Raw genomic sequence first — 25,831 nt, forward strand, 5'->3', positions numbered from 1 at the left:
CTAAACTATCTAGATAAGTATTAAAAGACAGATCTTTGACAATGAACAAAGGCATAAAAAGAACTCATGTCTGGAGGTTGAAGCTGGAAAAATTCAATGCAGACAAGAGGCAACTATGTAAAAGAGAAGACAATTAATCAGAGGACAAGGTAATCAGAGGGCAGGAAATCCTCCACAACCTACGTGTTGGAAGTGAATGCTCCTCCTCAAAGGGACACTGCAGCTCCCCGAGCACAACAGCTGGCAATGACCTTCCCACTGTCTGGCTGGAGGAACCACCACCAGGTTCATAACCCATGTTATGAAAAAGGTCAGAAGATTGTGATGCTGAGCCCAGAAACCTTTAGGGCATCACTGCAGAGACTACACATTACCACTTCTAGGCAAAGCAGGACTTGGACACTACTTCATTATCAGCTTGAAATCCTACTACTAAATGTGATTGAAAATCAGTCACATTTTGATGTTTTTGTGCTTTAAGGAGACTTATTTGTTCAAGTTCTGTGCAACCCCCAGCTCTCCATTTTCAACAACTTTACAGTTAAAAATTGTACCTACAGATGCACGAGGCACAAATGAGCTGGCTGTTGTGCTCCAGCTAACTCGGACATGTAGAATTCCTTACAGCAGAACTGGCATTATCAGCCCACATCCTTCTCTCTGTAGGGTTATCCATGTTTCCTTCCACACGCGTGTGTTTGCGTTACGCCTCTTTACTCCTGTGAATAATTATGCTCATTACACTTCCCCACTGCTGCAGCTGTGGCCCGTTCGCAGCAGAGCCCAGTGCCCAGGAGCTCTGCTGCTGCAGCATCACCTCGAAATGTAAAGAGCTCCTGACAGACAGGCAGGTTTGGGTTTTTCTTTCTCTTCTCTCTCCTCGCTGTCCCTTTACGACCGCTCATTTCCAGGGCAATGACCCAGCAGTTTTAACGCCTGCCTCAAACTCCGCGCACGGATCAGTGAGCAGTTGAGAACAGGACGATCAGCATTCGAGTTCAATGTTCAAGACATTCTTATTGCTCAAGCAGTTACTCATGGCATCAGTAGAGAAAAACCTATTGAAGGATTCTCGGAACAAATGTGCCTAAGTGGCAAAGGTGCTCAAGCTCTGCTCTGACTCAGGCAACAGCTCTAGACACCATTTTTTCCTGCGTCAAAACAAAAGCTACTGCCATCTAAGCAGAGCTTGCAGGAGTACCTCCAGGTTGGAAATATATGGGCTTTGCTATATTAATTTCTCAGATTGCTGCCTGCAGTTCCAGCTGCTCCTCACTCCAGGGATGCACCTGCAATGTGAATGGTCCTGCCTTCAGCCAGAAGAAGAAACCCAAAATCTTAATTTTGAAACAGGTCCAGCCTATAGTCTTTGTTTTCACTGACGGAGGCTGAAACGGAGAGGTTTGAAGAGTGGTAATTAAGGTGGTTGTAGCAGATTTCAAATGCACTTTGTAAACCATTTGATGCCATGCAGATGCAGCAATGTGTTCCAGGTGAAAAAAAGCATGCAGCACAGGGATGATTAGAGCAGACTTCAAGCAGTTAAGAAAAGGTTAGACAAAGGAGTGAAAAACATTCCCAGCTTTGTTCCGCATCTCTGATGTTACAAGGCTTAACTAAATGAATAGACAATTAAAGATATATTTCATATTTCCTCCTATTTTGCATCTGCCAGCAATTTCTCCTTCTTAACATTAGATTTGACCATTAAAGTATCATGACCAGACAAACTTTGCTCCCATTATTAAGTGTTATACAAGTTTCAGACTTGTGTAACAGTGCCTTAGAAGAGTTTTACAGAGTTGACTCTTATTAGCACTAACTTCATGACTCCCTGCTGTTAAAGCAGCCACGTGTGGGCAGCACCCCCTGTCAAACCTCTTTACATCACCAGAGCAGTTGGCTACTGGTGTGCATGGGTGTGTGGCTCAGGGTCATCGATGCCCTGTGCTCATGGTGTTGGGAGCCAGGCCTTGGCTGGTACCAGGGCTTTGGTGCCTGCTCCTACCAGCTCCCAGACCTTGCCAGACCACAGGGATAAAGCTGCCCCCCCACATATGGCCATTGCTTTGGACCACCACACCTTGCTGCAGATGAACCAGGCAGCTGGGCAGGGGGTTGGAGCTACAAACACACCCTTTTTCTCCCATTCCCACTGTATTCCCCTCAGGAGGTTATTAACCAAGAGTGAGACCTGCACGAGACACAGAGCTTGCAGCTTCTGAAGACTGCTGGGTGTCCTAAATGACAGACACAAGGACTTCCTTACCTCTCCTCCCTCTCTCAGACACTAGGAAAAAGAAGCCTTAAGCATGTCATTATTATAATCATCTCCCTGTCTTTGGTACCAACTCCTTTTCCTGACACAGAAAATAACTATTAGACCTACTAGGCAAGCATCACAAATAGCTTCTACATGAGAATACCCTCCTGCCCAGCACTGATGGCCAACAACTGACCAGTTTGTGACTGGTATCAGGGAAGAAACTAAGTTAAGCTCTAGAGATCAACAAAAAGTTGCTTTTAAATGAAAAACATCAGTTCAGACTTTGATCTTGCTTTGCATTTTCACAATACTGGCCCTGCAGGAGCATGACCCAAGGCTGGGCTTTGCAGACTGCAGAGTACCATGACTAACAAGCAAGTGTATTTCCCTGAACTCTGAAAAGTCTGTGAAAATATTTGTTTTTCCCACCTCTCCCCATATACAAGGGTTTTCATAAGCTTTAACAAGCACACAAGGATACAAACCCTCAATTAAAAAAAAAACAAAACACAATAAAATTAAATTCCTGAGCTGAAGGATTCTAAGTAACTTTGACAATCCCCAACCACCCAGGTAAAGATGGAGAAAGTATAACTGAGGTCACCACAGCGATGGCAACGTCCCTGGGTGTGCAGGCAGGGCCAGCAGTGCCTGTCCCTGAGCACCGACACCACCGGCTGCCACCCCAGCCAGGGACCTCCTCACAGCCTCAAGAGTTACCTTATTGTCCTTTCAATTCCCAAACAGCAGCAAGAAATTCCTGCACATTAGTGCTGATGAGTTTGCAACAAGAGTTTCTAGGACACTGACAGGTTTGATGCCGAAACCCACCTGGGTCTGTGGTACAAACCCCACCGAGCACAGTGGGGGAAATTCAACTACAAATGCACTGATGTCTTTTTTTTTTTTTTTTTTTTTTTGGGGGGGTTAATTTTGGCTGTAAACACCCCTCATACCGTTCATCTGCAGCTTCTTCAAACACTGGGTCACACACTTTGAGTGATGGTTGTTTTATTCTTTTATTCAATTGTCATTGGTACTGGTTATTTGGTGCGTCCAAACCAAAGTATTAAAACTGCAAGCTAAGAGAGCAGCAACACAGCACATCCGTTGTAAACAATTTATTATTATTTTCTACCTCAGTTACTTACAGGAAAAAAGTCATAAAAAAAGAAAAAAAAAAAAAAAAAGAAAAGCATAGATGGACTATTTACAAAAAATGAGAAAATTCACAATAGCTGAAATGTTTGCAAATCATGCACACTAAGACAAGTTCACAAAAGCAAAGCAATTCATAGCAAAAAAACCCAAACAAAATAATAAGAAGCCATACAGATTAAAAAAAGCTATTGCCTGCAGAAAAGTCAAAAGAAAACTAACCAATTATTACATCAAGCATCTTTAATGCAATGAACAGCAGAGCCGTGTATTGTAGAGCCTTTGACACTGACATTTTAAACAAGTGGATTAACAAACATTAAAATGCATTACAGTTCTACTGTAAGCATGCGATTTACTTCTCACAAACTTATAAAATGGGTAGAAACACTCGTAAGAAGAACAGAATTTAAATATGATGTGTGTCTGCTACCCAAAAGCCCTGGTTGAAATGAAAGCCAATGGATGGAGGCACCATCACGTACGTTTGCAGCTGTTCTGTGATTGGGTGGAGATGCAGCTTGAGGGGGCAGGAAAGCTTGGCCCTGGACCCAAAATGTCAGTAATTTGCCCATGATTTGCAAGCCTGGAAACAGAAGCGACTGCGGGGAGGGGGGAAAGTGGGGTGGGCAGTGCTGGGGGGGGCAGGACCTGCCCCAGCCCTTTGCGTGGTGGCTCCTGCAGGATGAGGGCAGCTCCAGGAAGAGCCTCCGACCCAAAGGGAGTGGGAGACACAGGGATGGGGCTATGATGGCTGCAGCCACCAGCACAGGACGCTCACTTTGAATAATTAAACCCTGCATTGCTAAGGATCTCCCGACAGAGACACTAATCTCAGTCCACCCTAATTACAATTTGTGCTACTGCTGAGCATCTCCATGTTCAAAAGGGCCAACATATCTCTCTCTCTCTCTCTGGGGCTGCTTGTGAGACCCAATCATAATTTCTGTGCCCTTGATAAAATCATTTCTAAAAAAGTTTGTGAGAAGTCATGCCTTCATAACGCCCCTATCCCCAGTCCTTGTGAGTTACATTCCAAGTGGGCATTAAAAACTCATAACAAAGCAGAGGAAAAAAACCAAAACAAAACCGAACACAACAAAAGAACAAACAAACAAAAAATATATAAAAAAAAATAAAAAGCAAACTCAAAGCAGTGAGGATATGGAGCCTTTAAAAAAATAAAAATAAAATAAAAAGTCCAGTCAATCAAACCAGCCAGTAAGAGCAGCAATTTTTCAGTGGACATTGATATTAAACATGGACCACCCAGGCTTTTTCTGTCTCTCTCTCTCTCATTAGCACTGTAGTAAACCCCGATTAATTTGTTATGCATCTTTAAGAACTAGTTGATAAAAATTATGTCTTGTGAAATCGGCAAATAGTCTGCAAAGTGAAATAAGAACAGAAATTAATAGATTAAACTGAAAAGATAAGTCCCAGAAATTAAAAAAAAAAAAGACACACAAAAAAAAAAAGACACAGAAAGGGAGTGATTGCAACAACAACAAAAAAAGGCTAAATACTGAGTTATAAAGGCCTAAAGGGAAAAGTAACGTGATGGGAGAAGATAGAGCAGTTGCCAAAGTGATTGCATGTGTCTCACCCGTGGAGCAAGGGCTGTCCCTGTGCTGGCAGGGACAGGGGACATGGGAGAGGGACTGTCCAGGGGACCTGGCGGCAGCTCCGGCAGCCGACGCCCCGGCACAGGAATGGCAACACCAACTGGGGGATGCTGGCACTTGTAGCCTTGTTTCACTTGGACAACAGTAAATACCAACAGTACAGCTCAGATATCATGGGGGTTTCCTTTGTGTTTTAAATTAAAAAAGTAAACAGGCAGCGTCACAGGGGGAGGGAACCGGAACAACATGGGGTGGGGGGAACCGAAATAACGCGGCTGGGATGGGCACTGCTGAAGCACAGCCCTGCCATGTCCCCGTGGGGACAGCCTGGCCCCAGCCCACCCAGCACAGGGAACAGGCTCCACCACGTCTGCATTGCAGGACAAGCACCACCAGGAGCACCCTGCTGTGTACATATGTGCATTATGCTTAAATGTCTGCACACACATATGCACAGGTGTGGGTGTGACACCCCTGCCCGGGATGCTCCTGCAGAAACCACCAAGTGTTTTTCTTTTTGAATCACAACACTGAGCATTTGGACACAACAACTTATTAAAAAGAGTGGATTTCAGATTTCTCTCCATTGGGTTTGCACATGCTCTGACCTCCCACTCCCAGCCACAGCTGTATCACAGGTCCCCTGGCACTTCTACAACCCCAAAACACGCAAAGGGAAGGGTGGGGGCTCCTTTGAGGAGAAGCAGGACTACGTGTTGGGACCATCATTATGTTATCTGTCCCATGGCATTAAACACCACTGGACACTGTCACTGGTTATGTCTCTAGAGACCGGAGTCCCAAGAGAAACCCTCCCCGACAACTCTATTAACAGTTCTGACTGCTAAGGAATAAATGATCAGCGTGGGAGTGGAGCAAACAGCATGGGCAGAGCTTCAGGGCAGGGAGATCCAAGCACAGCAATAGAGGACTCTGAGCTGCTCCCCTTCACTGCCCTGCTCCTGAGGGCACAACTGGTGCCCACGGGCCAGTGCACCTGCTTTTACTGGTGACAAGCCTCTTGGCTGTTCTTCTGCATGTCCAATCTCCACAAGAGACTGAAAATAACTAGCCCAGAACTGGTTTTGAAGAACCAGGCCCATAATAAATATAGATATAATGAGGGCTGGAGTCAAAAAGGTACCTCTGCTGTCAGCTGGCAGACACGTTCAGTTTAGATGTGTTTGTAATTAAAGTAATCTAAGCTCTGCCGATTTTCATCATTTAACTTATCAAAGGTGTCTCTCATTTAGCTGTCTTCAAACAAATCAGCTGGTACAAGGAATCATCAGGACCCAGGAGGAAAGTGAGACAACATGCAAACACCTTCTGCAGCCTCTTCCCTACAATGGCTGTGGCCCTGCCAGCCTGGCTCTGCCCAGCAGGGCCAGTGTCACCCGCTGCGGCAGCCACCTTGTCACCACCAGCAGACCGGGCACCTGCTGCTGCACCCTGACACCTGGCTTGTTCCAGACCTGGCTCAGTTCAGGAGCACAGGCAGGGAAGAGGCAGATGGGCTTTGAGTAGAGCCCAAGCGTTTGGGAAATAAATTGAACCGCCCCCCAAGAGACCTGTTCCCCTTGGTGGAATCAGTCCAGCAAGAACCAGCTGCGCGGCAACGACCATCCCAAGGACATCGTTTGTCTTCCGGATGCCAGTGACATGCCTGCTGCCAATGCACAGCTCCATCCCAGCGACCCAGCATCCCTCCACACTCGCACCCATCCCTAAGGACCTTCCCAGGAGGGTGTTTGGTTTTCCTCCCTGTGGTGCTGCTGCCCTTCCCACACCCACCGCCACAGCAGTCAGCAGCCAAGGAGAGGGGGAAACCAAACCAAACCGAAGCCAAACCAAACCATCAACACACAGCTAGGAACTAATTCTGTGAAGGATACCAGCAACATGGATAAAAAGCACAGGAATGTTTGGACTTTTCTTTCCAAAACTGCACTGATAACGACCACACACCACAGGATGGATGGGAAGGTGTGTGTGAGCCCCTGTGTGCGTGACTGTCTATCTCCAGAATAGATATGAAAGGGGAGGGTAATAGCTCTTAAATGAACTCTGTTGCTCTATGTTTTGATTTAAGAAGTTTGTTTTCAAATAACCAGTACCAATTTGCACATTAGGAAAGATGTATTGGAAATATGTATAGAAAAATATCTATTTTAAAATAGTGAAAAAAAATTGTTGTTGTGTGCGATGCTCCCTGCAGACTTGCCTGTCTCAGCTTGCAGCTACAGATTTAAAATAACAGGAAAAAAAAATAAAGAAGAAAAGAGGGGGGGAAAAGTAAATCTCCAAATGAAATGTACGTACCTGGGAACTGATAGCTGTAACTTGGGGCAAATCCTGGATATCCTCGGCCATACGTTGCAACAAAATTCGGGTAACCTTGATGACAGACACATAAGAAAAAAGAGAGAGAGAAAAAGAGAAGTTTGAAGATTAATTAAGGCTTTTTGCTTTTAAATACAACACAAAATGACATGGAAGATGGGTTAGACTCGAGTTTACTGGAGAAGGTATTATAACCCAAGATTTATCCCACTCATGTAAACCGTGGAATGGTTTCATTACTATCTTGAACTGAAACATCTCAAGCTGGTCAGTGTCCCTGCTCACTTGCCTGCCTGGCTCTGTGCAGGAGCCCTGTCACTCAGGTAATTAACATGCACTTTGGTATCTGAAGTCCAAGGACTGTGCATACTTGTTAGCTGGAAGAGTAAATGCCAAATGCTAAGGCTAAACACATACCACAGGTTTGCTCTGACATTTGGAGAGCTTACAATGAATGTACTTTGCTTCAGAGCTATTGACAGTTGGAGATTAAGGTAGTAGTAATTCTTTATCCTGGGAGTGTGAAGGACAACAGTTAACACATCAAAGAGTTAGAGGCAGTAACAGCAATGAGCCAGAGTCAAAGAGCTTTTAATTTTTCAGGAAAGTAAAAGCCAGGTATGAGAACCGCTTCCTAAGGCAATTTCTGAGGTACGCGCAGAACGCGCCCGACCTGGGGCAGCTTTTGAAGTTTTATTATGAGAAAAAGACCACTCGAGAGTGTTCTGGTAATAAAGATGCTCAAGTCAATGCACGAAGTGGGAATTCTGCCTGCTCCGACACAGACTGAAAGGTGCTGAGGGTACAGTGGGTGCGGGAGGACCCGCAGGCTGGTCAGCACTGACTCCCACCACGGCTATGAGGGGCCGTGGCCACACGCTGTCCCGTACACTAAGGAGATTTTCTAAAATTGTAACTTCACTTCCAATCCTCAGCATGTCCTTGCTTGGCTTTCTTAAAAAATATGCAATTCCAGTGCAATAAATGCTGTGTAATATTCCCACTGCCTGTCAAGTGTCCTCCAGTCACCAGGAAAGACCTCTCCAGATCAAGAAACCTTCACCACAGTTTTGTTCTCACTCTGTCTGAAGTCTCTGCTTCGGAGGTCTAGCCAGGCTAGACCCCAACAATGGGTTTAGCAGCCAAATGCTCCTTCTGGGGTCCCCTACCTCTGCTTTTATTTATTCTTAATACACATCATAGAGCTACTTCCCTGCATTAGCATGTTCATCCATTTCTGATTAGGTTTCTATATACATAGAACGTACTATTGAACATAATCTAAAAGTGGAAGATAAAAGTGCTCGGGTGAATTTTGATTGTGGGATTAAGCAGCCCTGTGATCCCCGGACAGCACACTGTGGCTTCCAGCAATATGTACACACTGCTTAGCCCTCGCCTGTTTATTTCACAGCTCAACAGTTGGATTCCCTTAGAAATTAATCACCTCTGTCATTAAATCAGATATTTCAGAGTTAAGCTTTACAAACCTTTTCTCCTTTTTTTTTTTAAAGAAAAAAACCCCAAACAATACTGATACATGGATTGTTTGCTAAGTAAATAAGGCTGTTAACACCACCATGAAGAATCACTCTGCAGTGTCTGACTGCAGCCTCCCTCTTGACCAAGTGGAAAAATTAAGTTTTATTCTGATTGCAAATGACTCCAAAGCAGATCTGTCAGCTCACGACTGTTGGAGCTGCAGGGGAGTCATGTCTGGGCAGTGCCTGAGCTCCAGTGGGGAGCAGGGCTGCAGGTGTGGTCCCCATGTCCTCAGCTGGTGGGGGGTGGCAGCTGCCCGTAGAGTTTTTGGAGCTGGCAGCTCTGTGCAGGATGCCACCTACCCCACTGCCCTGTGGGGCTGGGGATGCTCCTGCCTGCTGGATTGGGCACTAAAGCCAGGGCAGTGTGTGGCAGCCTGGCTTCCTGTAGCCAAACCCAGCTGTGCCTGATGGCCCCAGTGGAGAATCCGGGGGCTCTTGCCTGCATCACCAGTGCTCAACGCTCTCTAGGTCAGGCAGATGAAATCATAAATTTATAATACAACATTGCTTCAATTTTCCTCTTCATTTGCTGCTGCAGTGCCCAGCTCTGCTCTAACGAGTCCAAGCCCAATCCATGCAGGGGAAATTGCTGGGCTGAATATCAATAGCGCATTAACACCATGCCCATGTGGATGCTTCATCAAGCCAAATTATGGCCATGCTGACCTGCCCACCATTTCCATTAGATGCCATTCTCATCCTGCACTGGGCACCCAACAGCTTATTTGCTTCAGTGGTCCTGGGAAATGATCAATCTCTCCAATTACCCCATGTTGCTAAACCAGAAATCCAAGTTTTGCCCGGATTATTTCCTCCAAAGCAAGACCATCCTGTTCATGGAAGCAGAACTCAAACCAACAACCAGGCTGGACCTGACTGAACCAGGCTCTGGAAATGTCTTTTCATTTTTAAATTTTGTGATCTGAGATGGACAAAGCTCATGGTTAATATGTGGGAACCACTGGGCACGTTAGGGCCTGGGAACCTCAGCTTTCAAAATTCTAATGCAAGAAAAATACCCTCTCTTAACGCTGCTCAGAGCATGGAACATCATCTCCTTTGCAAAGAAAGGCACCGTCCTTCTGCCAAAGCATAGCCCCATGTTGCAACAAAAAAGCCCAAGGTCTTTCTCAAAAGAAACATGCTGTGACTTTGACATAAGCACCTGAGGCATGAGGGGATGCAAACCACAAATCATCTCCTACAGCCACACAGGGTGGTCACATACTGGGGAGCAGCTACAGAGAAGGAACACATCTGCTGTTGAAGTTTCTCCCTTGGTCCAAAAAAAGCTGACCTGTGTCTCACTTTAAGGGAATGACAGAGCTAAGCTAAAGCCATGCCCAGTGGGTGCTGCTGGAGGAGCCTGGGGGGTGCTGGGGAGTTGTGCCAGCCTGTGCTAACAAAGGGCTCCCCTTCCTGAATCCTGCTTTCAGGGGCAGCTGCTACTCCATGAAACAGTCTGACAGAAAAAAATGGAGTTACTTTCTTTGAAGGGCATGAGCTTCTTCCCTGCAGGAGCTCAGCCTCCCCAGCCTGGCTGTGTGCAGCACTGTGGAGCCTGCTCTGCCCAGCAATACAGCTGTCTCTTGGAGACCTCCTGGTGCTCCTTGCAGACACCATCTCGGCAGGCTGTGGCTGTGAGCTTCAGGGGCCAAGTACTCCCTGTCTCTGGAGGGGTTTGCAAGCTAAGAAGAGAGCAACTTTAATATTAAACACCAGCCAACCTAAGTGTCTGTCGCCAGACAGATGAGTGCTGTGGGGCCCAGCTCGGATCCAGAAGCATGGCTGTTACCTCCAGAGCTGTAACAGAATCCCAGATGCAGAGAGCTGCTTCAGACGAGAAGGCAGACAGAGACTACCTCCTGTTGATGTTGCTCCTCGGTTGCTTTTTCTCTATTTTTTTCAAGTTTTCAGGTACAAACCTGGATGGAAGGCAAAAAGCCATGGGGCAACACAGTGATAGCCACATGCCCTTGGGTGACTGGGCTCCTTGTGTCCACGCCAGAACCAGGTGAGGCTTCTGGGAACGTGCCAACTTCTCGGCCACTGAACTGCTCCTGCCCAGCTGCAGATGTGTGAGTTCCTGCCACAGGGAACATGCTGCCTGGTCACAGGCATCCATGGAGCTGGGGAGCAACAATTCCTGATGGGTGGACTGGCAGGGAGAGAGATCACAGGCACTGACACCACTCTGGCCCGATCTTTATGCCGAGTGGCTAATTAATGCTCCTGATCTCCCCTGAGATGGTTCATGGCTCACCAGCAGCCTGAGCCCCAGACAGCCCAGAAGCAGTCCTGGCAATAGGCTCAGCCTGCCCACACTCTCCGAGTCAAAAAATCCTTTCAGAAGAACACTTTAATTTTGTTCCAATCAACCAAATCATCACAGAAGCGGCTGCCTACGCACCTTTAGACCCCGGCTGCCGCAGGCTCCTTGGGGAGGCTGTGATTAATGAAAAAGACCAACTTCCTTAATAGCTTTGGAGGGAGTCACTCCCCGCTCTTTCCTTTGGGTTGTCTCATGCGTTTGTTCCTCTGATTCCCTCCTCTGCCCGTGAACGGCATCTGGAGAAGGTGACCTTGAACAAGGGCTTCTGGAAACAGGTATAAAAATCCTCCCAAAACAAACCCCGAGCACTGTGTTTCGGTCCAGCCAGGCCTCGACAAGGAGGAACAGGGTAGGGCTGACACTGGTCTCCTGGGAGCACAGCAAAACACTCGCTGCTGCAGACGCTGCCTCCAGCAGGAGTTGCTTTATGTGCCTCATCGTTTGATGGGTTAATTACACCCCTCTCCCTGCGGGGACAGGGCCCCAGCCGAGCAGCTGCTGAGGCTTGGGAAGGAGAGACTGGGGCTCCCTGCTGAGCTGCTGCTCACCAGACTCCTCGAAGCCAATTCTTGTAAGTGGCCTTTGAAAATGGGGATTTCTAATGGCCATCCAGAGAGCCTTGCTTTCCTGTGCTGCAATTTCCTTTTTTAGCGCTTAATTATTTAACACGGTGCCACTGTGGCAAGCAGGAACTTGGAAGATGAAAAAACCAGCTAGAGCAGATAATGAAGCATCTGGCCTTCAACATGAATCAATCATTAATTCTGAACAAGTCACTCTGATTTCAAATCTAATAAGAGCACGTTGAGAGAGTGGCCAGAGCAGACCCGGTCGGGGTGACCTGACCCACCCCATGGCAGCAGGACAAGGATTTGCCAGCAAGCACCTGCATGGTTTGCTCTGTGCAGACATGGATCTGCTTGCTGAGGGCATCTCCCCTTACTTCTTATGGCATGAAATTATCTTTTTTCCAGAGACGAAGCTCTGGTGGGAATGACTCACACTGCACCTGAAGGTTGAATTTTACCTTCAGGTCACTGGGATGGACCTGAGCTCTGTTCACTTCTTGCCTGGCTGCAAGGAGAAGGGATGAAGCAAATTTGCCTGTGATGAGAAGAAGAAGGATGCTGCCCTTGGGCTTTTTACCCACCCTGGGGTGACCTGGGCTCCCTCCCCCAGTAGCCATGTGGCATGCACCACCTCTGCCACCCCAAATCTCTGGCACCACGAGCGGAAAAGAGAGAGAAACCACAGACCTAAAGTACAGATGCTCAAGCACACTGGGAACATACAGGTAACGAAATCACAGACTGATAGAAGAAGATAAATATTTTAACCATAAAATGTGATTTCCAAACACTATGGGCAGGGTGGCGGTGGCATGTGGGGACAGAAAAACAGATGATCAGCTGAAATAACTGAATTACATATCCCAGAAATGGATCGCTTCAGCCACACGAACAGAAGTACTATTAATTCCAAGACAAAGCAAACATGGCAGGAAACTTTTCCCTATCAAATCAAGCAGTGCTTGAAGTCAGACATCTCAGTGTAACAGCCTGGTACTCAGGAGCTCAGTCTCCTGAGCTGACGCCTGCTCCAGGAGCCCTGGGGTCCTCCAGCATCTCAGACAGCCCCCAAACATGCTCAGCCTAGCTCAGGACAACTGAGAACCAGCTTTCAAGGCCGGTTGGTGTGCTCAGCTTCTGGGATCATCTAAACCCAGGACAGAAAACTCAAAGTATCCCAGAGAGGCCAGGGACAGGATCATTTATGTCTGGGAACACCTCTAGATGCCCTCTTGTTCATGCACGCTTTAGGGACACAACAGGTGACAACTGAGGGAAAGCCCAGTAATACAAAGGAAGCAGAAAGTTGAAAATACAGGGGAGTTTACAAAAATACATTGGCAATGGATTAGCAGTGTTTTGGCTCAGTAAATCTGAGGAGAGTGTGTCAAGAGGTTGTCACATTATATAGAAAGAAAAACTGTCTAGGCAGAAACAAATGAGAACCAATTATTACTAAATAGACCTCACGCACAAACAGAATTTTGCAATTAAATATCATTTATCCCATTTAATTAGTATTTTCTGGACACAATACTCCAAACTAAAATACTGTTCCATCTCCTTGGAACTTGTAATTATAGTAGCGACCTGTTCTGCTACACGTTCTCCTGCTTTCTCCATCTTGCATGCCATTTAAGAACCAGCAAGATTTTCAATTATCTATGCTGAAGTGTCAAAGATACCTTTAAAAGAAGGGGAATAATGTGTGACTCAATTCCTCTAAAAAAGGAGAGAGATCATTTTTAGCCAGAATGAACACACTGCATCTTTCATCATTCTATTTTTGCAAGTAAAACAGGCTATTTAAAACATCCATTTAAATGCAAATTTTTATGTTCCAAGAAAGGGGGGAGGGGAGTTAATAATTTACCACAGACAGGATTATTTTCCCCTTCTACCCCTGCTGAAGTGTTGGGCTCACACCCACACAGGTGCAGGGATTTGCTCTGGGAGAGGTGTGGTGGCTCCAGCACTTACCCAACATTCCCATCCCCAGCATAAAAGCGTCCATGGTGTACGGCAATCCACGTGCCCTTCCTCTCGTCCCTGGTGGAAACATCACTTCTTTAGGTTGTGCTTTCTTACATTCTACCTATTGAGCAGAAACATGTACAAATGAGATGCAAATGAATGCCATGTAAATGTCAAATGCAGAACTGATCTACTTAAGGGGGGGAGGTTTATTTTTAGAACTTGCCTCCCCGCGCCACCTCCCCCTCACAGGTGAACTTTAGGAATAGTGTAAAAGGATTGAAAAGAGCAAACGTGTGTGTCTCTTTAAACACACGTGGCAACCCCCACCGGAAGGGCGACAGAAACGCTGATTGCAGAAGTTGCCTGTGTTCCTGAAAGGAAAACCAGGGCTGCCTTCCCTCCCCAACAGTACTCGTGGGCATGGAATGGATGGAGGGAAGTCTCCAGCACAGCACTATTGCAATCGATAACTGTCAATGTCTCTGGGTGATCATTACAAAAGGCTCCTTTTAAAATAGGAATAAAGAATCAATGTTCTACCCAGCAGAAAATTTCTGTAAACCCTGTTAATAAAGGACCTGCATTCTTCCAGTTAACTCCTGCTGCCTCTTGAAGCTGCTGAATGCCACTTGAACCATGTGGCGAGTGCCCACCAACACCCTGGGAGAGGCAGGGACCAAGACAGGCACCAGGACACCCCGGCCACACCACTGGCTGCTGCTTCCCACCCTCTTTTTGGATGGAAAAAGGGAGAAATGAAGCCCTTTTCCATGTTTTCCTGCTCTGGCACTGCCAACTCACCCCCCAGCAGACTGCTCCTGTGCTCCCATTGGCACTGGCCATGCTGGTAAGCTGGTCTGGAGCCAGCAGGAGCTGTCCCAACCTTCTGCCGTGGCTTTACACCTCCGACCATGCTCTGAGCAAAAGGAAACTTCAGGTACACAGTGCACAGGGAAGCCCTGAGCTGGGCCACTGTCTGCTCCACCAATGTGGTTTGTGAGAATTGCTGGTCTAAGGGTCAAGGTTTGAGCCTTTTGCCTCTTTGTTCTACAACCAGTTCCTCATCCCCTTTGCACATTTACGTTCCCCCTGACGCTTGCCTGGGAGCAGGAATGCCACAAGCCAGGAATGTGCTCCTGGCAGAGGTGGTGGGTGGCACAGCCCTGTGCTGCCCCACACCCACACACTCCCAGCCCAGCCACCTCCAGCCCATGGGATGGGGACTGCAGAGGGTTGGCTCTGAGTGGGGCTTTGTCCCTCGTGTCCCCTCCATCCCTGGCACACGCAGGGAAGGCAGGTGCCTGTCCCAGGCAAACCGGGGATGCGGGATAACGCGTCTCAACATCTCGGTGCCTAATAGCCCGATCAGTGACTGGGTTCATTGTCTTATGGAAACCAACCACCTGTTCCTAGGCAACCTGATCAGCAAAAATTTCAGGTTTATATGATTTTCATTTAGGTAACATAAAGGTTAACTGACTGTAATGGGAGTATTTTCAACAAAACCACCTACTTCTCCCCCTTCTGCTGCAAACCTCCACAGACTGTATTTACTTTGCTTGCTTGCAACACTTCCCAAAGCTACAATGCTCAGACACTGCCAACGCCATCAAAACACATGCTTCCTGCAAACAAGCTACCCCAACCCTGTGAAGTTTGGGGGGAAATTCTTCTGGAGTTCAACTTTGGCTCCTTTTCTGCCAAGAAGTGTTCAGGCCCTGGCAGGAGGCAGAGGGAGAAGGGCAGAGAGGGACTGGGGATGGCTGGAGACAGAGGTGCGTGAGCACAGCCCAGACACTGCTGTGTGAGGGAAACAGAAAACAGGAGAGCAGGAGCAAGAGTGGTGTTGAAGAGACTGTCTGGACACCCCAAAACTCAGGAACAGCCACAACAGGGCCAGCATTTCCCTCCGTTTCCTCTCCAGCACTGTCAGGGTAGCAAGTCCTCCAGGAGAGAAAGATGCCAGTGAGAGCTTCAGTGAGAACCAGTGTGTCCTCCAGCCCAACTGGGCTATGTGTGCTCCCCCCAACCTCAGTGCCCCCAAAGCCAGCAGTCTGCTCCTACCTCCCTTCTTCATCAACTGTCCCCAAGCACCCGGGGACAAAGCCATCTTGGAACACCAAGCACCAGCTCCCTCCCCTCACAGCAGCTCAGCAACATCCCCTCAAACTGTCCTTTGCTTATTTTTAACCAGAGGGGCATTGCACAGGAGCATGCCAACCACATCTCTCCAGCCAAACGACCAGGGCTGAGCTCCAGAAGTGTGTCACTTCATTTTGCAGCCCCATTTTTTGGGTTCATGACTGCTCCAAGTGTCACGGCTGCATTGGTTACACCTCCCTGCCACTGGGGCTGCAAACAGCCAGGATGATCAAAACAATCTAGCCCAGCTCGATGGACAATTAGCAGGAAAATGAAGTTTGGATTAGCACTGTTAGAAACAATAACCCAGTAATTAGCTTTTGCAACCACAAAACAGCCTACTGCTGCTCTCTGAAAGACCAGCCTCATTTAGGATTTTCACAGCACACGAGGACATAAAGGGAATGGCAGCAAGTGGCAAAGAAGTTTTAACTGGGATTTAAAGGGGAAGAAAAAGTCACCACAGTAGGAAAGAAAATTAATTCCTTAGCTTTTGTAAACAAACACACCCCATATTGAGGGCAAAACTATTCTCTCTTACCCAGCAGAGACTCCTTCTGAAGGGACGATGTACAATACATGGGACCAGGAGCCCTGGTCCTGCTCCCACATCCCTTAGGAAGGGGATGACTGAGCCTGGTGGGATTTTTTACCCTCCCCATTCAGCAGTATCAAGCCTTGAACTGCTCTGCAGAAGCTGCCCAGGCATCATCCCATCAGCCAACAGGGAAAATGCAGCAAAAGGAGGTGAAGCACCATATCAGTGGCCCAGTGGTGGGCTTGGATAGAACCACTTCACCAACAGAGGCTGCAAAAGTGGGAAAAAAAGGGCCCGGCTGCTTCCCTGCAAGAAGCCAGCCCTCTCCTCCTTGGGGACCAGGATGGAGATGGCCATGACCACCCCATAGCCACAGTTACCAGGAGCCTAAAACCCTGGAGGCAGCAGAGATGCTGCACAAGGATGCCACACATATGTCAGCAAAGCAGGACATGGAATGAGGCTTCTCCAAGAGGGGGTGGACCTGGATTTAGGAGTCAGTGCCCAGCTCTGTACCAAATCACCCCCAGGAGCCCGCTCGATGCAGGTTCTTTGGATGTAAATTTGGATCTTGCACGAAGTTTCAGTTCAGCATTTCTGTACATATTCATAATTTCCAGATTTTTTCCACCTCCCCTGCACAAGGGATGTGCTCCACTTTCTGCAGCCTAACAAAGACAGTTTGCACTCTAAGGCAAAAAAAAAAAAAAAAAAAAAAAAAAAAGGCAGGGAAATGAAATTTCACTATTTTTGTTTAGTCTAGTTTGGAGAATTAACATTTCACTGAGGTAGTCTTAGGTCAAGCTGAGCAGTCAAAGCCACTAGAACCCAGGATGGCGGAGATGAGGAGTGAAAAGCTTCTTACACTCAGGATAACAAAACGGGCTGTCAGCTCCCAGCCCCAGGATGTCTCGGAGCCCCACGTTAACAGCCTCCAGGGAAACTGGGGCTGTTCTGAGGAAAGCAGAAGGAGCACAATGCACAAAATCCCATTTTACCACCCAAAGACAAGGCAACTTTGTCCTGCCAGGAACGTGTGATTCACAGTTGAGATGTGACTACCTCGAGGAGGCCGTGCAGCTCCTGCCACAGCCAGCCAGGACTACTGCTCCTCTAACAGAGAAATCTGTATTTGCCCAGTCCTGCCGTGAAGGCCGGGCCAGAGCGGGCAACACAGGGAGGTTAGAAGCATGTTTTTGGAAAAAAAAAAAACATTAGATCATTGACAAAGGTGGAGTGGGACAACAGGATGTCATGTCCTCAGATTGCAAGAGGAGAATTCGGCAGCAACAGGAGAGCAGAGGAGTCTGCCAGAGTTTCTTGTGATTCATCAATTCAGTTTGTCCCCAGAGCACCTGGTAACAGCCAGTGCTGGGCAGGTCTTCCTGCTCTGCACAGGCTGGAGAGCCCAGCCACCCGTGGAGAGCCTGGCAAGGCAGCAACAGCTGCATCATTTAAAGCACATTGAAGACAACACTACAGGAGTGTGTCCCAACCTGCCAGTGGTCTGAAGTGTCCTTCAGCTGACAGATGGGGTTTCCAAAGCTACTGCACCTTCCACGCGCTCTGCAGAGGACCTGTCACGACAAGCATTGGCCTCTTGGCACAGTGGTTCACAGCAGTGCCCACCTATGCTCTCCCACAGCAACCTGCCATGTGTCAGGCTCCAGCTCTACAAGCTGGTCATGATCCCACAGTAGGAAACAATGAGCAGTGACACACTCCTGTGACCTGCTGACAACCACACCCCACCAGACAGGCACACCTTTGCCCTTGGTGCTCATATGCCCCATTCATGATGACAGCTCTCTTTTGGTAGGTCCTACAGATGTGCCAAATGAAGTCAACCCCAACTCTGAAGAGTTTCCCAGGGTTTCCAGTAGGATCCTTGACCTGGAACCTCTGGGGGATTATCTCTGCCTTCCATGGCATCTAGCTGGCAAAGGACCCAGCAGCTTCCTAAAACGTCTGGAGCAGGTCAGAGGTGGACTGTCGGATGCACATTGTGCTTCCTCACTCCTGGCTGCTACAGGGTCCTTAGACATCAGTGTTCTCATGTGCCTTTCAGCACGTGGTGCGCTTTGGTCTTTCTGGGGAAGGAGGTACAAAGTATTTTGATGAAAACCCAAAGGCACGTGGTGTGTGACATAAAAATGTCACCACACAGTGAAGGCTGCCAGTCTGGGGAGAAGCCTGGAGTGCTGATACATTAAAAAACCCACAACAAAAACCCACAAACCCCACAAAACCCACCGAGAGAAAGAGAAGCAGCCACAGGTGCTACACAGTGTCAGAGCCTATTTTAGAACAGCCAAACATTTCTGTCAGCTGCTCCAGAGCCTGACTTGAGATCCTGACTTCAGTCCAAAGACCCTGGCCAGGCCCACCTCACTGTGCCACTGGCTGGAGCATGTCCCACTATCCCTAGGACGTGAACAACTACATCACAGTGGGACCAAAAGGAAAATAAATTACTCCATCACATTTCTTTTCCAGCAAGTTTTGCAACCCCATAGCTTTCTCTTTGCAAAGCAGCCTGCTCACGTCAGAGAAGTAGCTTGTTTGGCTTTTAGGTGTTCACCCCCCCTTAGTGTTTGGAGAGCATCTTTGGCCTCCCACGTAAATTCCAAGTTTCATTGATTAAATACCTCACTGGCATTTTCTTTTTGCTTTCGCGCTGCTCATTTAATACTACATTTGACATTCTAAGCTTTACGGATGGCAACAGAAGCAGAATGAGTGGGCTAAAAATAACCTGCCAGCGAGATGGGAGGCTAGAAATAGGCTGGGGAACAACAGCAGCCCCACTACCCTTTGCTTGCTCCCGTGTTTTGGGAAATGACGGGATTCAGGAGATGGGAGAGAGTGAGATCAGAGTGAGTCGGTGCCCAAGGAGCAGTGGATGCCCCAGCAGAGCAGCCCGGGGATGGGATTTCCCAGCTTACTGAGAAACTGCAAACCCATTGCCCTGAGCTGGGGCTGCCAGAACTCATCCCCTTCCCTGCTCAACACTAGAGGGGGACATGTCAAAAGCACAGCCCGAGTGGTGAGGCTCTGAAGGTGCTGTGGAAGGTACATCCATGCCCAAGGCTGACCCCCAGGCAGCTGTGTGTCACCTCTGGCCCCAGCTCACTGGCACACACGCCTGCACAAACCCTCCTGCCCCTGCATGGGGCTGCTAATTAATCTGCAGACACATCAGCACTACGATGAGTCAGACCCAAGACAGGAGCACGTCTCATCTCCTCCCTCGCGGGCTGCTTTTAAAATCTCTGGTGTGGAAGTGACAAGAAGAGAACACTCAAAGCATCGTGGCAGCTGGGTCGTGCACCAAGCAGCAGAGAGCTGGGACGAATACGTTTTAAGTATCCACAACAACAACACATCAACAGCCTACGCTGCTCCTTTCGCTCTTTATAATCCTTCTGAGTGTTTTCACCCTGTCCCATCCTCCACGTTCCCTGCACCACTGGAAGAAATCCTCCCCACTCCTCATACAGCAGGGGCCTGCAAACAGCTGGGTAAGGTTTTTGCAGCACAGAAGTGCAGATCCTGCTGGGAAGCCTCAAATAACCTGCTTTACTCTGCTGCCAGTGCTGGCTTTGCTGGGACACACCAGCACCCTCTGCTCCCTCCAGCCCACATCCATGGCCACCTGGGGCAGCACTGATCTGCACCAGGCAAAGGCTGAGAAAAAAACTGTTGTGTGGAATAACTAAATCCATGGAGTATGACATGACACACACCCACCCACGATGAAAACCCTGGAGCATGGCACTGCAGCTCTTCCTTCCCAACTGACAAGCTCACTTTAAATTTACATTCCAGGCATTTCTAACTTGCTGCTGGGTCTACGTGTCAGGATGCTGGGGTGGGGGCAGCTGAGGCTTGTTCTTTTGGTTTTATTTTAAGCCAGATTAATTGGCATCTGGTAACCAGAGAGGGGAATGAGCCTCCCCCACAACCCACATGTATCTCGGGTGGGGTATCACTGGTGGCTGGCAGGACACCCCAGGGGCAGCAAGATGCTTGGAGGGGGCAGAGACAAAATCCAGGACACCCACTCTGGATGGAGCAAGGGGCTTCCTGCAGGGTGAGGGGCACTGCCCTGCCATCCCACCGCTCAGTTTGCCAAGGGGACCCTTACACTTGAATTTCAGATGCATGTTGCAGTGAGGAACAATATGAGGAATATTATTTCAGTGCCCTGGGAAAAATTAGCAAGTCAAATATTGAATCAGGCCTCCAGCATATGCCAAGGAGATTGCTTTGATCTTATCCACACTAAAAGCTCTATTATTGAATTTAAAGTCTGTGAACACATATCAGACCAATATACAATGCATATCTGAATACACATTTGAGAAGCAAGGGATGTTTTGACAAAGGAAAAAAGAATATTTTAGTTGAAAATATCAAAGTTAGTGCAGCAATTGAAATACAAATGCCCCTTTTTCATCTGGCTCAGTGGCTTTACTGACAGGGCAACCCACAACCTGGGACCTGACTGTCATTTAGGAGAAACTTCACCCAGGTTTGGCTCCTGGGTTGGGCCTGGGTGGAAAATGAGTGCAGCTTAATAGCAGAGAGCCATGACTTGCCTGGGGACACAGTCCAGCAGCAACATCAGAGCTGCACTGGGACTAGGAACTCACCCAGAATGAGCTGTTTTGGGAGCACATGGTCTGTAACAGCTTCCCCAGTCTGCTTCCCTCCTGGAAACCCCAAAGGTTCAGCAGCTGCCACAGCTCTTCCCAAGAGCTGGGAGGAGAATGAGAGCTTCTCCAAGGCTGGTCAAGAAGCTGAGCAGGTTGAGTCACACCACTGCCCAGCCCTTTGGTTTCCCACACCAAAACCTGCTCTGGGGTGGCTGCCTGAGCCCGCAGCCAACACCTGAGATTGTGGGGGGACAGACACCTGTCCTGCTGTTGGGAGACAGGAGCAGGGTCTGAAGAAGACATGTCTGAGGCTCAGCAGCCTGTCCCCATGGCCCCTCTGCCAGGCAGAGCGTGCCCAGCACCCAGCTAAACTCAGGGAGAAGGTTCTCCCAGAGGGCCACCACCCTGGCACAGCACGGGTCTGTGACAAAGAATTCGCTGCCACTGACACGCACTGCGGAACAAAACCAACTTACCATTTTATTATTGATTTCGTGGAAATGAATTTCACAGACTTTTTCCACCACGTCTTCATTTTCAAAAGTTACGAAGCCAAATCCTGTTCAATAAACAAAAAAGGGGAGGGGGGTAAAGGAAAATGTTAGTGAAGTTAAATGGATTTCATTTGAATAAAGCATTACTTAGCCATTTAGACTTTGGAAAACTTTCCTAACAACATGCATGAGTAAATACACCTCCTGTCTGTGGAGCTGCTGCTGAACTTATTACAGACTAATGGAGGGAAGAGGCATTGTCTTGGGGAAAATTAATATGGTTCTGTTCCAGCTCTTCCATAGGATTTAATGGAGAATTAAAACCTCCTTATGGATTTTTTGATCCATACTGCAGAATTTAATGGATAGTTACACCCCAGTTACATGATGGCTCAGAAGCTACAATAAGGCTGTATTTTCTTTTACACCTTATACGTTTTTAAGAGCCATCTCTACAAAACCCAATTATATTTCTATGGAACCATATTGATTTTATCTCTTGTTTAATTCCACAGAACTTCTCCATTAGGGCTGACTCATTACATGACCAAAAAAAAAAAAAATCAAAAAAAATCTGGGAAGACAGAAGATGATTCTTCATTTACTACTGGCAAGGAAAAAAATACCAATGCTTGCCCAAACATGCAGCAGCACTTTGTGTTTCCATTCCCCAGCCATCCCTGTTGCTGCAGCCGGCCCCGTGGGTCAGCCAGGCTCCGGAGGTGGTTATTTGTCCCTTTCTTCCTGAATTACTTCCTCTAGTACCTCATCAGGACATCCTGAGGCCTCCGAGAAAGCAGCACATTTAAAGCCTCTGATCTAATCACTCCTCTCTTCTCTGCTGCTGCTTCAAAGGAGCCATGGGTTTGGGCTGGTTTAGGGTCCTTTGATGCCTGCTGCCTGCCCACAGCCATACATGGTCTTGGCTCTGCTGGGGCCACGTGGCTGCAGACATGGAACACTACAGAGATCTGGTAGCCCACCACAGCTGTGCACAGCCATGTTCTCTGCTCCTTTTTTAAAAAAATAGAAAAATACCAAGCTAACAAAAAACCCCTAATCTAATGTGCCACATTTCTGGCAAAGGTTCCATGAACTAGCATCAACACTGACTGAAATCTTAAAAATGTACCAGCAGGAAGTGGAACCCTGGAAGTGTTCAAGGGTAGGATGGATGGAGCCTTAAGCAACCTAGTCAAGTGACAGGCGTCCCTGCCCATGGCAGTGGGGTTGGACTAGATGAGCTTTAAGGTCCCTTTCAACCAAACCATTCTGTGATTCCATGATTCATTTTATGAACTTCATCCCCCAGCCTGCACTGAAAACTCTGTTAGACCTGACACCAACGAAGCCACATGGGATGTCTCCATTACACCAGGCTCTGACCAAACACACTGGAGCTGGGGCATCCCAGGCAGCAGCAGCTTTTGCCCAGGCTGAGGCAACAGGTGAAAGAAGAGGGAGAAGAAGCCAAGGCTACTTGGCTTTATTTTCCTGTGGATATCCCTCTGCTCCCCCGTGCATGGCAGCAAAGCAGTTTTGTCTTTCCTGACTCTGAAGGAGCCAGCACAGCTGTATATGGGTTTTTGGCAACCTACAGGTACAAGGTACATTTTGCAGGCTGCAATATTTGAAGCTGTAAAATGCTTCAAGGTGAGGTCCAAGCAGCTCCCAGCCAGTTTGTTTGGGAATGCACAGTATTTGTAGCAATGGGGAATGCTCCCATCCTTTTAGACCCTGTTATTAAGCAAAAAAACTTCCAGGAATGGTTTCTAGATCTCCTCCAAGGCATAACACATCATCCAACAGCACAGCAGACTCCAACCCAGTGCTCAGAACACTACTTTACTTTGCACTTAGAGCATGTAGCAGCTTGAAGTATTTTACTTAACTCAAGTCTTTCATTTGCCTTCTAAATCACTCCATTTAAATCTACCTTCAACAGACCTGTAGTTAAAACTAAAATTTTTGTGGTTAACTGGCTGAATATGGCATCCCAGGAATCCTGGAGCACACTGTGCTGGGCAATTACCAGAGCTGGGAGCAGCTCTGCCCAGCAGAGCGAGATGGCCAGTTTGGGTCTACAAGTCATTAATTGTTTGAGCACCAGCAACATCTTCATCATTAGGAACTCATTAGTGAGTACTGCAGTTGAGGATTTCTCTTTCAACTTTTGTCAGGTCTCACTGCCAGGATAGAGGAGGAGAGAGGGAATTCAGAGGCGATTAGCCTTAATATGCATAACACCACGAGAAAGCCCACTGCAGTCATTACGTATTTGGACTTGGAAACAAGTTTCCCATTCTCATCCCACTCCATATGGCTTAAACACGGGTTTATCAAGAAATTATTTGTCTGATTAAATCACATAGCCACCCGGCTTTCTGTATGTACAGGTTTTCTAACAAGAATAAAATAACAATCCATAGGTGTCAACACTCATTTGCAGGTTTTTAAAAGATCTATGCCAGTCTAGCTGGCTTGGCAAGAAAAAACAGTCGTGATCAGGTTTGTAAGAAAAAACAAAACCATCTTTTATCCCTTCCAGAGTCAGCAGATGGGCAGGGTGGGCAGCTCCAGCACGTGGGGAGCTCACAGGGTCAGACCCAGAGCCCATGCAGGGCACTCCATCCATACCTGAAGCTCACAATGTTCCACCTTTACAATTACCAACATATTTAACTGATTGGGAACCAACCAGGGGATTTTAATCTGCAAGGATCCAGGCACTTAAAAGCCATAGGATGCTCTTCAAGAGATGCTACTGCTCCTTAAATGTACAATCCCTGAAAGATCATATGTCCCAGAACCAAAAACTACGTAAAAGTGACCAGTAATGGGTCCTTTTTTTGTTTTGCGTCTTGAATATCAGATTTCAACTTTTAATAATTGCACATACAAAAAAAAAATATTAAAATATTACTGCATGCATGCCTTATTAGTTAGCATAATGAATACATGCTCATTTTTAAATTGCCCAAACTCTTAGAAACCTTCCTGGACTAAAAAGACAATTATTTCTTCTGAGAGGTTCTAAGAGCCAACAAAAAAATGGTTCTCGGAAAGTGTATAAAAAAGATTAACACAAAACAAAGAAGGCTGTTTAAAATGGTGACATAAATAGGATTCCGGTTGTCAAGGAGCACACATTTTTAAATGAAATTATACTGCATCCTTCTGAATGAAGCTATTATTGGAAGCTAACAAGCTCTATTTAAGAGATAAGCATTTAACAGAGTCAAACGGTTGGGTTTTTTATTCAAATGAATAAAACTGAATATTCATTTGGATAATCTTTTCTGTAAAAGAAAAGGCAAAGAAGAGGGAAAAAATAAAGTAAGAGGCAAACAGATGCCCCCAAATGAGTGGCTCTGAGCCAAGTGCCATCACTAAAGGAAGCTGAGACATATATTCACGACCTTCAGGTGAAAAACCCTCCTTCAGCATCTGCTCAGAAAAAGGGATCACTTCACTCTATTCATCTGCCACTTAATGGGCATCAAAGAGATGCACAAGGATCCCCTCCGAGCCCCCCGGCTGGAGGGGGAGGGTTTGTTCTGCAGGAAGGGCAGGTGTGTGTGGAGAGGCTGACTCCCAGGAATGATCTGGGCCACGGAAGGAGACGGAGGGGCTATCTGGCTGAGAAGCTGCCTTGGAGTTCTGTCTAAGGCCCAGCAATTCAACCTGAGTAAGTCCCCACAGCGGGTGGCCCATTGGCAGGTTTCCCCTCAGATCTGCAGGTTCAGAGCAGTGGCTGGGGATGGCTCACCCCACCAGCCCCTGGTCACCGTCCTTCCTACCTCCCCAAACATGTGCCAACATGGAGACACTCAGGAAAGCCAGCAAACCACCCTGTTTTACCCTCGGCTCCCCACGGCTGTGCTCACAGCTGCTTTGCAGCTTCCAGTCAGCCTGTCCTCAAAGAGGTGGAGATGCCAAAGCTTCACCTCAGAGGGGTGAGGACAAAGGCTGCTGCTGCTGCTTCTGCCCACAGCAACATGTGCTGGGCACTGAACAGCAGTCTGCTTCCCCAGCTGACTTATTTTACTCACTGGGACTTTCTTCATCTGCTAATTGGAGGCTAAAATTTTTTTTTGGGGAGGGTGTAGGGGGGTGGTGTGTGTCAATTAATAGAGGGCACAGTTGCCTTCAGTTGATGCAAACCAAGGTGAAGGCACTTGGTGC

At 47.5% G+C, this 25,831-nt stretch overlaps 1 protein-coding gene across 16 annotated transcripts in view; it reads right to left on the minus strand.

Moving 5' to 3' along the window:
- The window catches only part of MSI2 (musashi RNA binding protein 2), a 238,589-nt gene that overhangs the window by 33,370 nt on the left and 179,388 nt on the right, over positions 1-25,831 (minus strand). For 15 of the 16 annotated variants that reach the window (XM_051635423.1, XM_051635422.1, XM_051635421.1 and 12 more), the window contains exons 8-10: positions 21,629-21,711; positions 13,818-13,932; positions 7,372-7,446 (exon numbers count right to left, since the gene is read on the minus strand). In XM_051635423.1, the coding sequence (XP_051491383.1) occupies positions 7,372-7,446; positions 13,818-13,932; positions 21,629-21,711 (273 nt within the window). Of the gene's footprint in view, positions 1-3,266; positions 4,811-7,371; positions 7,447-13,817; positions 13,933-21,628; positions 21,712-25,831 lie in introns of those variants that run through there. The other variant, XM_051635425.1, reaches the window with a different exon arrangement.

The sequence above is a fragment of the Apus apus genome, chromosome 18 (assembly GCF_020740795.1).
Source record: "Apus apus isolate bApuApu2 chromosome 18, bApuApu2.pri.cur, whole genome shotgun sequence".
Classification (NCBI taxonomy): Eukaryota; Metazoa; Chordata; class Aves; order Apodiformes; family Apodidae; genus Apus; species Apus apus.